Source organism: Bos mutus, chromosome 18, assembly GCF_027580195.1.
Source record: "Bos mutus isolate GX-2022 chromosome 18, NWIPB_WYAK_1.1, whole genome shotgun sequence".
NCBI lineage: Eukaryota > Metazoa > Chordata > Mammalia > Artiodactyla > Bovidae > Bos > Bos mutus.
The window spans coordinates 47,076,888-47,090,102 of NC_091634.1; the positions used below are offsets into that span (position 1 = coordinate 47,076,888).

Genomic DNA, 13,215 nt, shown 5'->3' on the forward strand with positions numbered 1-13,215 from the left:
CTCCTTAAAGTCCAAGGGACTCTCAAGAGTCTTCTCCAACACCACAATTGGAAAGCATCAATTCTTCAATGCTCAGCCTTTTTTATGGTCCAATTCTCACATCTGTACATGACTACTGGAAAAATCATAGCTTTGACTATATGGACCTTTGTTCGCAAAGTGATGTGTCTGATTTTAATATACTGTCTAGGTTTGTCAGAGCTTTCCCTGAGTAAACATCTTTTAATTTCATGGCTGCAGTCACCATCCACAGTGATTTTGGAGCCCAAGAAAAGAAAATCCTTCACTGCTTCCAATTTTTCCCCTTCTATTTGCCATGAGGTGATGGGACTGGATGCCATGATCTTAGTTTTCTGAATGCTGAGTTTCAAGCCAGTTTTTTCACTCTCCTCTTTTACCCTCATCAGGAGGCTTTTTAGTTCTTCTTCACTTTCTGCCATTGATACAAACTACCAAAACACACATAAGCAGAAATCAATAAACACTATATCTATTTTTTAAAGTTAAATTTTCATATTAAAAACAAACTTTCCACCAAAGAAAACTCAATGGAGCAGATGGTTTCACTGGCAAATTTTACAAACATCTAAGAAATAATACCTATTCTATCCAGCATCTTGAAGAAAAAGAAGAGGAAGGAATATTTCATAACTCTTTTTAAAAGGTCAATATTTTCCTAATGCTAAAACCAGACAAAGACATTATAAGAAAATAAAACTACAGGCCAATATCCCTCATAACACCGATATAAAAATCCTCAACAAAACAGTAGCAAATTTTGTGCACAAATATATAAAATAGATAATATATCATTACCAAGTGTTTTTCATCCCAGAATGCAAAACCAGTTCACTGTTTGAAGGGGAAGAAAGCAATATAATTTACCATACTATTAAGTCAGAAAAACCGTTTTATTCTCTCAATAGACACAGAAAGATAATTTGACAAAATCTAACATCCACTGTCAATTTTTTTTAAAAAACTAAGTAAACTATGAATAGAACCTCCCGAACCTATTAAAGGGAATTACTTAAAAAAGAAAAAAAAACTACAGCTAACACATACTTAATGGTGGGAGACTGAATGCTTTCCCTCTAAGATTAGGAACAAGGTAAGGATGTCCTCTCCCACTGATAATTTTTACCATAATACAGGAAATCTTTTTTTTATATCTGTTTTAATATAAGGTCTTCTGTGAACAAGACAGCAAAAGAGACACTGATGTATAGAAGAGTCTTATGGACTCTATGGGAGAGGAGAGGGTGGGAAGATTTGGGAGAATGGCATTGAAACATGTAAAACATCATGTATGAAACGAGATACCAGTCCAGGTTCGATGCACGATACTGGATGCTTGGGGCTAGTGCACTGGGATGACCCAGAGGGATGGTATGGGGAGGGAGGAGGGAGGAGGGTTCAGGATGGGGAACACATGTATACCTGTGGCGGATTCATTTTGATATTTGGCAAAACTAATACAATTATGTAAAGTTTAAAAATAAAATAAAATAAAATAAAAAAAAAAAAGAAATATAGTTGATTTACCATATTGTGCTAGAAACCTTAATTAAAGTAATAAGCCAAGAAAAGAAAAGAAAAGGCATACGGACTGGAAAGGAAGAAATAAAACAGTCCCTATTAGCAGATGACACAGTAGTCTAGAAAATCTATACACACACACACACAAGCTCCTAGAACTAAGTGAATTGAGCAAGTTCAGGAGGATACGAGGTCAACACAAAAAATCAATCATATTCCTATATAAATGCCATGAGCAATTGGAAATTGAAATTCTTTTAAATATCACTTAAAATAGATCCCCAAAATGAAATTCTTATGTATAAATATAACAAAGCATGCATAGGATCTATATGCTGAAATCTATGAAAGAGCGATGGAAGAAATAAAGGAAGACATAAAAGTAAAGACACTGCATTCATAGACTGGAAGATCCAACCTAGTAAAGATGTCAACACTCCCCAAAGTGACCTACGGATTTAACAACATCCCTATCAAAATTCCAACAGTATTTTTTGGACATAGATAAGATGATTATAAACTTTATACGAAAGAGTAAAGGAGCTAGAACAGTTTCAAATAATTTTGGAAAAGATGGCAAAGTTGAAGGTCAAACTCCTGATTTTAAGACTTATTATGAAGCTATAATAATCAGGATAATGTGGCACTTGCAAAAAGACAGCAACATAGATCAATGGAACAAAAAAGAAAGTCCAAAAATAATCCCACACAAATACAGCTGTTTGATCTTTGACAAAAGTTTAAAAGTAGTTCAGTGGAACATGGTCTTTGAAATAAACATTACTGTTAGAATATTTGGTCATATGGCAGTTCTATTTCCAGTTTTTTAAGGAATCTCCACACTCTTCTCCATAGTGGCTGTAATAGTTTGCATTCCCACCAACAGTGTAAGAGGGTTCCCTTTTCTCCACACCCTCTCCAGCATTTATTGCTTGTAGACTTTTGGATCGCAGCCATTCTGACTGGCGTGAAATGGCCCTAACCCTAACCTTATTGTGGTTTTGATTTGCATTTCTCTGATTATGAGTGATGTTGAGCATCTTTTCATGTGTTTGTTAGCCATCTGTATGTCTTCTTTGGAGAAATGTCTATTTAGTTCTTTGGTCCATTTTTTGATTGGGTCGTTTATTTTTCTGGAATTGAGCTGCAGGAGTTGCTTGTATATTTTGAGATTACTTGTTTGTCAGTTGCTTCATTTGCTATTATTTTCTCCCATTCTGAAGGCTGTCTTTTCACCTTGCTTATAGTTTCTTTTGTTGTGCAGAAGCTTTTCATTTTAATTAGGTCCCATTTGTTTATTTTTGCTTTTATTTCCAATATTCTGGGAGGTGGGTCATAGAGGATCCTGCTGTGATGTATGTCGGACAGTGTTTTGCCTATGTTCACCTCTAAGATTTTTATAGTTTCTGGCTGGGCATACACACCAAGGAAACCAGAATTGAAAGAGACACATGTACCCCAATGTTCATCACAGCACTGTTTATAATAGCCAGGACATGGAAGCAACCTAGATGTCCATCAGCAGATGAATGGATAAGAAAGCTGTGGTACATATACACAATGGAGTATTACTCAGCCATTAAAAAGAATTCATTTGAATCAGTTCTAATGAGGTGGATGAAACTGGAGCCGATTATACAGATTGAAGCCAGCCAGAAAGAAAAACACCAATACAGTATACTAACGCATATATATGGAATTTAGAAAGATGGTAACGACCACCCTGCATGTGAGACAGCAAAAGAGACACAGATGTATAGAACAGTCTTTTGGACTCTGTGGCAGGGGCGTGGGGGGATGATTTGGGAGAATGGCATTAAAACATGTATGATATCATATAAGAAGAAAAATAAATAAATATAGCAGCATGTAAAACAAACAAACAAAAAAAAAGAATATCTGGTCATCCGTATGCAAAGAAACGGAGAAGGCAATGGCACCCACTCCAGTACTCTTGCCTGGAAAATCCCATGGATGGAGGAGCCTGGTAGGCTGCAGTCCATGGGGTCGCTAAGAGTCGGACATGACTGAGCGACTTCACTTTCACTTTTCACTTTCATGCACTGGAGAAGGAAATGGCAACCCACTCCAGTGTTCTTGCCTAGAGAATCCCAGGGACGGGGGAGCCTGGTGGCTGCCGTCTATGGGGTCACACAGAGTCGGACACGACTGAAGTGACTTAGCATAGCATAGCATAGCATAGCATGCAAAGAAAAAAAAGAACCTTGACCTAAACCTCACACCTCATAAAATAATTAACTCAAAATGGATTATAACCTTAAATGCAAAACATAAAACTATCAAACTTTTAGAAGAAAACATACAACAATACCTTCATGAACTACAGTAAGCAAAGAGTTCTTAGAAATAAGACCAATAGTATGATCCATAAAAGAAAACAGTCTAAATTTAAAATCATTTTCTTTGCCAAAAACACTTTCAAGAGAATGAACAAGCTACATATGCAACGGAAATATTTGCAAATCATATATTCAATAACAGACATATCCAGAATGTATAAAATGTAAAAGAACTCTCAAAACTAAATAACCCAGTTTAAAAGTGAGAAAGAATTTGGACACTTCCCCCAAAAATGATATATGAATAGCAACTAAGCTCATGAAAAGACACTCAACATCATTTGCTACTAGGGAAATGAATATTAAGACCATGGAAAGATACCACTACATGCCTATTACTGTACCAAGAGACTTGCATTTGTTTCAGTTTTAGTAAAGAGGATTAAACATAAAGTAAACATCTTTCAAAATGATATTCTGGCTTTTCAGAAAAAGATACATATACGTTAACAATGTTATTCTAAAATATATAATTACAGCCTAAGTTTCTCAAGTAAATGGATGACCAGAAATCTTCCTGATAAAGTTGAAACACTTAAGCACTGTTAGAATATAACGTTTCTTAAAATTTTTCTTGCTTTGCAATTATACTAAGCAGAAATTTGAAAACAAGTTTCAGTTCAGTCGCTCAGTCGTGTCTGACTCTTTGCAACCCCATGAATCACAGCACGCCAGGCCTCTCTGTCCATCACCAACTCCCGGAGTTCACTCAAACTCATGTCCATCGAGTCGGTGATGCCATCCAGCCATCTCATCCTCTGTCGTCCCCTTCTCCTTCTGCTCCCAATCCCTCCCAGCATCAGGGTCTTTTCCAATGAGTCAACTCTTCCCATAAGGTGGCCAAAGTACTGGAGTTTCAGCTTCAGCATCAGTCCTTCCAATGAACACCGAGGACTGATCTCCTTTAGGATGGACTGGTTGGATCTCCTTGCAGTCCAAGGGACTCTCAAGAATCTTATCCAACACCACAGTTCAAAAGCATCAATTCTTCGGCACTCAGTTTTCTTCACAGTCCAACTCTCACATCCATACATGACCACTGGAAAAACCATAGCCTTGACTAGACGGACCTTTGTTGGCAAAGTAATGTCTCTGCTTTTGAATATGCTATCTAGGTTGGTCATAACTTTCCTTCCAAGGAGTACACATCTTTTAATTTCATGGCTGCAGTCACCATCTGCAGTGACTTTGGAGCCCCCAAAAATAAAGTCTGACACTGTTTCCACTGTTTCCCCATCTATTTCCCATGAAGTGATGGAACCAGATGCCATGATCTTCGTTTTCTGAATGTTGAGCTTTAGGCCAACTTCTTCACTCTCCTCTTTCACTTTCATCAAAAAGGCTCTTTAGTTCCTCTTCACTTTCTGCCATAAGGGTGGTGTCATCTGCATATCTGAGGTTATTGATATTTCTCCTAGCAATTTTGATTCCAGCTTATGCTTCTTCCAGCCCAGTTTCTCATGATGTACTCTGCATAAGTTAAATAAGCAGGGTGACAATATACAGCCTTGACGTACTCCTTTTCCAAATTGGAACCAGTCTGTTGTTCCATGTCCAGCTCTAACTGTTGCTTCCTGACCTGCATACAGGTTTCTCAAGAGGCAGATCAGGTGGTCTGGTATTCCCATCTCTTTAAGAATTTTCCACAGTTTATTGTGATCCACACAAAGGCTTTGGTATAGTCAATAAAGCATAAATAGATGTTTTTCTGGAACTCTCTTGCTTTTTGCACGATCCTGCAGATGTTGGCAATTTGATCTCTGGTTCCTCTGCCTTTTCTAAAACCAGCTTGAACATCTGGAAGTTCACGGTTTAGGTGACATCATTACCACATGACCCGGTTTTGACTCCCTGGAGATAAGCCTTCTTCAATATCATTGGCACAGGGATAATTTTGGTCTATGACTGTATGGACTGAACTGCCTTTCCCCCCACCCAAATCCTTATGTTGAAGCTCTAACCCAAAATGTGATTATATTTGGAGATAGGGGCTTTAAGAATGTAATTAAGGTTAAATGAGGTTATAAGAGTAGGATCTTAATACAATCTGACTGATATTCTTATAAGAAAAGGAAAAGACATGAGTTTGTGGCTATGTGAAAACATAGCAAGAAGTCTGCAGTCTGCAAGCCAGGAAGAGAGGTCTCACCAGAAACCAACCCTACTGGTACCCTAATATTGGACTTCTAGCCTTCAGAACTGTGAGAAAATAAATTTCTATTGTGTAGGTCACCTAGTCTATAACATGTAGTTATGAGAACCCAAGCCAACTAATTCAATAAACTAAAAAATATCTTCCTCTTTTCCTTCCTTTAAAAACCCCACTGAAATCTTCATATACTGAACTCTTCATACAATGAGATTCTATATGATTTTGCTTTTCACTAAATTTCATCATTGTAGTCATACGTGCACATTGTATGTGCACATACAAAAAAACAGTATAAGACAAACCCCCCCCCTTTTTTTTTTTTACTAATAGATTTTCTATGTATCAGTTTGGTTATGTGTCAATTCCTATATCTTCCTTAGTTATGGTATATCTCTGTATTAGTCTGCTCAGGCTGCAGTAACAAAATGTTATAGATTAAGTGACTGAAGCAACATTTATCTTCTCACAGTTCTGGAGGCTGGAATCCCTGATTAAGGCTCTAGCCAATTTGGTTTCTTCTAAGAGGGCTTGCAGGCTGCTGCCTTCTCATCAGGTCTTCACCTGGCACTTCCTCCATGCCTGTGCTCTCCGCTGTTTCTTCTTATAAGACACTAATCCCATCGGGTCAGAGTCTCACCCTTATGACTTCATTTAACCTTAGAGGCCTAATCTCCAATACAGGCACACTGTTCAAACCACAACACATGTATTTTGAGGGAAACATTCAGTTCATAACCATCTCTAAAAATAACCTGCCTTTCTACGCTATCATTTAATAAAATATAGAGCTCCCAAACTCCAGCAATAGAGAGAGACAATAAAAATCTGTTTGGTACATAAACACGGAGATAAAATGCAGCATTTTTAAAGTAAGTCAATGCTCCACAACACCATTCAAGTGCTACAGAAGACTTGGTCAGAGAAAACAAAATGTAAATTACAGGAATGATCTTGAGGAGTTTCAGAGGCTAGATCTATGCCTGAAAGATCAGGCAAGGTGCAATGAAAGCAGAGTTCTCAATCACCTGGGCACTGGACGTAATCTGGGAACAGATTGGGTGCTACTGGGTGGTCTTCCGGGGAAATAATATTTCAAAAACAGAACTCCCCAGCTGAGAGAGATGCAAACGGCTTTCCTTTTAATTTAGTCAACATATGGTCACACGGTAATCTCAGCTATGATCTGTGCTTTACCACATTCTGTGGAAAATCTACTGTAGACAATTACATCCAAAAAATAGGTGTCTTAATAGGTAGCCACAAAATGAACATTCCCAAAACATTCCTTGGGAATCTACTCCCCAGCCAACATACTACAGAAAAGACTTCTTGCTGCTGTTGCTGCTGCTAAGTCGCTTCAGTCATGTCCGACTCTGTGCGACCCCATAGATGGCAGCCCACTAGGCTCCCCTGTCCCTGGGATTCTCCAGGCAAGAACACTGGAGTGGGTTGCCATTTCCTTCTCCAGTGCATGAAAGGGAAAAGTGAAAGTGAAGTCGCTTAGTTCTGTCCAACTCTTAGCAACCCCATGGACTGCAGCCTACCAGGCTCCTCCATCCATGGGATTTTCCAGGCAAGAGTACTGGAGTGGGGTGCCATTGCCTTCTCCAAAAGACTTCTTAGGTTTCACCAAAATGTTACTACTGGTAAGAGGTACTAGACTAAATAAAACAGTACTATGTATATACTTTGTTTTAACTACAGTTGATTTAATCTGTCCCCTTTTATCTTCAACTCAACTGCCAGATTTATCTTTCCAGAATTCCACTGCTGCACTATTAAAAACTGCCCCTCTGGCCTCCTGAGTCAGGTATAAACTCCTTCACCTAGCAAATAAGCAAAATCCCCATAGACAAAACCCACCATATTCAACTTTATCTTCACTACCAATCACCACATTTGCCCCCAAAAAGATGCTTGCTGCTGCTCCTTGCCTGATGTGAAAGCTCTTCTTCCCTCTCTCCTCTCCACTTGGCATCCACAGCCTTTTCATTCTTTGTGTGTTACCTCCTTCACGAAGCATTCTCTGATGACATCATACACACATGGATTCTTTCGTCAGGCAATAATTATCCATTCAGAACCATTATTCCAAAGACTTCCCTCATGGTCCTGTGGTTAAGAACCTGCCTTTATTGGCAGGGGCCCCGGGTTTTTGACTCCCAGTCAGGGAACAGGGGAACTAAGATCCCACATGAAGAGGGGTAACAGAAGGCTGCTAGCCACAACTACCGAGCCCTTGCAACGCAAGGAAGACCCAGCAAAGCCAAAGAAAAAGAAAAAGTGCATTAAAAAAAAAAAAAAAAAGAACCATTATTCCAGAAGCTGAGAGGGCTCCTTCCTCCTAATTCTTTTTGTCCACCACTGTCTGTGACTTAGGTTTAATAATCTTAATACTGTCCTAGTCTCTCAACGAGTCACTTTATTCTATCAGTGGAAAAGGCTCCTAAAATGCTTTATTTACTAGTTGGTTCTTGTGTGCAATATCAATTTAACTGTTGGTAATTTGTCCTTAGGAAGCCAAATATACACATCATGTATCTTTCATGGCACATGGTGAAGGGCTACCTTAATATTAACTGATGTTAAATATGCTTTCACTTGTAGACCTTGTTAATACTTTCTGAGGGATAGAAGGAAAGAGTTTCAGTTGCCACAATTTGTCCTTAACTTTAACTTGTTAGACAAATATTTATGGAGTTCCTACTATGTGTCAGATACAGGTATAAATATTCTTTTACTCTAGGGCCTTAATCATGGGCGTTTCCCCAGCACCTGTCACAAGCAACTTGTTTAAATAGTGCGGTAAATGAGACTCAGGTGATGAACAAATTAGTAGTAGATGGGCAAGGTAATTTCAGAGCATGATAATCACTACGGAGAAAATAAAACAGAATTAATACCACATACTATGCAGCTGTTTACAAAAGTGGAGATTTCGTTATCAGCAGAGTCAAGTGACACTATCCGCATGGCTTGGTGGTAAATAGAGTATTTCTGTAGTCAGATGTGTTGGGCTCACCACCCTGCCTCCCTCCCTGTGTGGCTCTGAACAAAGAACTTAACCTCCCCCGCCTCCTCTTTCCCATCCCGCATGAGGTGAATCGAGGATTACAGAGTTGATACGTGAAGAGTTTGGTGCTGTGCCTGGCAACTCGGGAAGCGAGTCGGTAACTGCTAGTAAACATTACCGTTGGTCACGTTAACTCACCTGATGCTAAAGGCAGGTGAGAACCTCAGGCTCGCTCGGTCCCGAGCCTCGCCCAGGTGCGCGCCCGCCCGCCGAGGCAGGTAGTCGAGCAGGGCTGAGGAGGGCGGAGTTCTGACCTTGAATTGAGGTCCTAGGAGACTGAGGGGTCAGGGCCCCCTCTCCGTCTGCGAGGGCAGACGGAGGTGGGCAGGCGGGCCAGGGCTGCCGAGTCCAGTGGGCGGCAGAGCCCCATCCCTCCCTCAGGCGGAAGGCCTCGAGGACTCGGATCTGCTCACCCCGCGCCCCGCGGGGGCAGGGGACAGGCCGAGCTCTCCCTCCGCGCCCGCCTCTCAGAGCGCGGGCGAGGCGCCGGCGCCCCAGACCTCCTGGCCCCGCCCCCAGCCCAACAGCGGCCCGCGGGGCGCACCGCCCACCCAGGGTGCGAGGCCGCGGGCGGGCTCGCCCGGCGATTGGCCGGGAGGGGTGCGAGGGGCACACGGGCGGGGGCGGGGGGCGGGCACATGCGCGCTAGCAGCGCGGCCGGCACGCGGCGCTCGCGCTCCCAGCTTAAATGAGCCTGGGATCCCAGCGCCCCGCACTTCACCCGGGTCCGCGCTGCGGCCGCAGGCGGAGCGGCCGGTGCCGGTGCTGGCCCTCGCGTCCGCGCTCTTGGGCTCCCAGGCGGTCGATGGGACCTAGCGCCGTGAAGCAGGAGGCGGCGGCCGTCGGGGGGCTGGGTCAGCGAGAGAGCCCGCCGGGGGGCTCGGGCATGGCGGGCCGCAGGACCTGAGTCCTGCCCCGCGGGGAGCAACCTGGTGGCGGGCGATGGGGACGGAGCGGGGCTGCAGCCGCGCCGAGCCGTGAGCGCCCCGCTTCCGCCGCCGCAGCCGCCGCCGCCTCATCGCCGCCTCGGCCCCTCGCGAAGCGCCGGGCCTCTTGGGATCATGGCCCTGGAGCAGCTCTGCTCGGTCCTCAAAGGTAAGCGCCCTGGGCCGCGGACGGCGCCCCCTGGGGGCGAGACCGGCCTCTTCGCGTCCCTGCCCGGCGCCGGGCGCCCGACGCGCCCCTTTGTCTGGCACGAGCGGACCGCGGATCCCCGCTCCCGCCGGGATCCACTTGTTCCCCGAGCGCTTCTTCCCAGCCCTCTGCGTGTGCCTTGGCGGGGGACCCGGGAAGCGCATCGGGACTTAGCGGCCCGGCCGGCCCTGCGAGCCGTGCCCTCGCGCTTCTTCCTCGGAATTCCGTACATCGCTTTGCAAAGTTGTAGGATTCGTGTGAGTGGAGCGAAGGCCGCTCTTTTCAGCATTAGTAACAGAAAGTCAGTCCCAGCGAACAATAAAAAGCCCAACTGAGGCGTCGCGGAGCGGTTCTCGAAAAGCCCCGCGGTAGCGGGCGGCGAAACGGCCTTGCCCGCCGGCCGGGTCCCACCTGCTGCGGCCACGGAGGCTGCGGCACCACTGCGGGCGCCGCGACCCGGCCCGGGCCGGAGACGCTGCTCGGGGCTGTGCCCCGGCGCTTCCCGGGACCTCAGATACCCTGCCGCCGCTGTCTGATTCTTTCTGATTTGTTGTACCGGGAAATAAAACAGTCGGCTTGCCAAGTACACAAAGCTCCAAAACATACTACAGCTGCTTTGCATTTTCCAGGAGGTGTAATATTAGATTAAAATTTATGTACATGGATAATTAAGATTGTGATTCAAAGTTGTTTCTGAAAATCGAACTGAATAAATCCTTTTTTTCGGCCCTCGGAGGAAAACACCACTACCAATAAAGGGCTTCTCTTTTCTGCTACTGACTTAGATTGAAAACTGAATAGCTGTGTATTTGTAATGTTACGAAATGTTCTCTTCTTCAAAATATAAGGTAAGGCGTTAAGGCATTGACTGGCGGTACTATATATCGCTTTTTATTGTGTCTTAATATTTGTACAGTGAAAAATGTTGGGTTTTTCCCACCCATTAACACTTTTGAATTTTGTTTTACTGGAAAATTCAGTTTAATTTCCATTAAATTTTAATTGCAAAAATTACTCCATATATTTCTAAATTTATAATTGAAATATCAGCAATTTAGCTATCCACTGTATATGTATAATTTGTACAAAGGTAACCTAGGACTTTGGCAGTCACTCCATAAATCATTAATGATTTCCTCATTATATTAAAATGTTAAAACTCTAAAATTAATTTCGGTAGTCTTTCCTGTCTGTAATTCCCAATTTACATCGCCATTCCTTGGAAATTAAGATTTTGTTTTACTTTTTCAAAATAAATCATTCGCACAGTAGGGTTTGTGATAGTGCTCCTTATCTGAATTTGCTTCGTTGTCCTCATTCCCTTAGGATGTTCAGTATAATAAGCACATTCTATCTGAGTAGCCCCCTCTGGGGAGAAATCACGTAGATCTGTTATACAGCTTTACCTGCAGAACTTGACGAAACTGAGCTGGATAGGACGGAATCTCTGATACTCCTGGAATGGTGAAGGGTTTTGCAGCTTTTCTGCCTTTGCGTTTGTCGTTGGTACACACTGCCCTCTCTGGCCACCAGCGTGAAGCATTTAGTGTTTGCACCTTTCAGGAAAGGATTCTGTGGTTGATGGCAGAGCTACAGTGGAAACAATGAATTTCAGTAATACCTGGCTTTTCTTTTCTTCATGTTATGCAGCCTACTATTTTTACATGCTGGTGTATTTTTAAAGCTTAGACTAACCTATTGTTAGGCTTACTAGAGAGAAAGCAAGCTATTTTTAAGTCTTCTAAAGTTCATGGATATGTGCTTGTACATAGGAATCCCTCTGGAAAGATTCAAGAAATTAACAAAAGTTGATTCTAAGAAAAAGATCTAAGAGACTGAGAAATAATAAAAGGAAGACTTCCGTTTCACTGCCCACCCATTTGTATCACTTTTTTTTTTTTAACCAAATGCATGTGTTACCTATACAAACATTGGTGTTTTTAATCTTAAAAAATTACATTTTAAAAAATACTGGCTTTTTCTAGTGCTTCCATTCATTGTGTGCACCAGTGCATGAAAAAGTAGCTCTTAAGGTGTAAATTGTTTCAACTTTGAAGAGGTTCTTACCAGAAGCAGTTATTTAACATCTGCATAATTACAGATATTACCTACCAAAAGCCTTGTTTTGGAATATTATGGTCAGTTTCTACTAAAACAAATCAGCCATAATGGGTGTGTGGAATTTTAAGTAGAAGGTAATTTTCTTTAAGATGCCATTGATTCTTGGTTTTACTTTCAGCAGTAAGAACAAAAGGATAACTCTGCTAGGCTTTTAAACCTTTCATATATTGTTAAAACTGAATAATGCACTTTTAATGGTTTATGATCACTCCAAGTCTAATAAAATTTGACTTGTCTTTTATCAAAATTAAGTATCATGGTCACATGAAAATATTAGGCTTATAAACCCATTTTTCACTGTTCATATTCATTCTGCAGACTTGTGTCAGGAGAATCCTATACTCAGTTATATTTAAATGTGTATAAACTGTGGTTAAATTTATGGTGTTACAGTGTGTAACTGGCACTGTATTTTAAAAATCTTATTTGAGACTGTGACAATAACTCGTGTCCTGCATTCTTAAGTCTTTTTCAAGAAATTAAACAATACAGAAAAGTACCATAATGAAAAGTTATCCTTTAAAGAGGGAAGTTTTTAAAGATAGATAGCCTTGATAAAAGCTAACTTTATTCCCCCCCCACCAGGAGTTAGAGAAAATGTTTTATTAGTATAGTTGAGAAATCTGACTAAATGATGGTTTTATTATAATTTGATAGTTTGATTACTTGAATCCAATTATCTGTTTTGAAACCAAACTGACCTTTTAGGAAAAACATACAGTGCTATAATACACACACATGCACATTACAAGTTCAAATCAAAGCCATTTTTCAAAGCCCATTTAGGAATAAGATAGAAAAAAGATTATTATATAAGTAAAGTTCATTATCTAAAA

General features: G+C 41.8%; 1 protein-coding gene across 3 annotated transcripts in view; it reads left to right on the plus strand.

The window, feature by feature from the left end:
* The first annotated feature begins 9,781 nt into the window (after positions 1-9,781).
* Positions 9,782-13,215, plus strand: part of NETO2 (neuropilin and tolloid like 2) — a 65,426-nt gene continuing 61,992 nt past the window's right edge. For all 3 annotated transcript variants that reach the window (XM_070388475.1, XM_070388477.1, XM_070388476.1), the window contains exon 1: positions 9,782-10,219. In XM_070388475.1, coding sequence (XP_070244576.1) covers positions 10,186-10,219 — 34 coding nt within the window. In that variant the 5' untranslated portion in view covers positions 9,782-10,185. The remainder of the gene's footprint in view (positions 10,220-13,215) is intronic.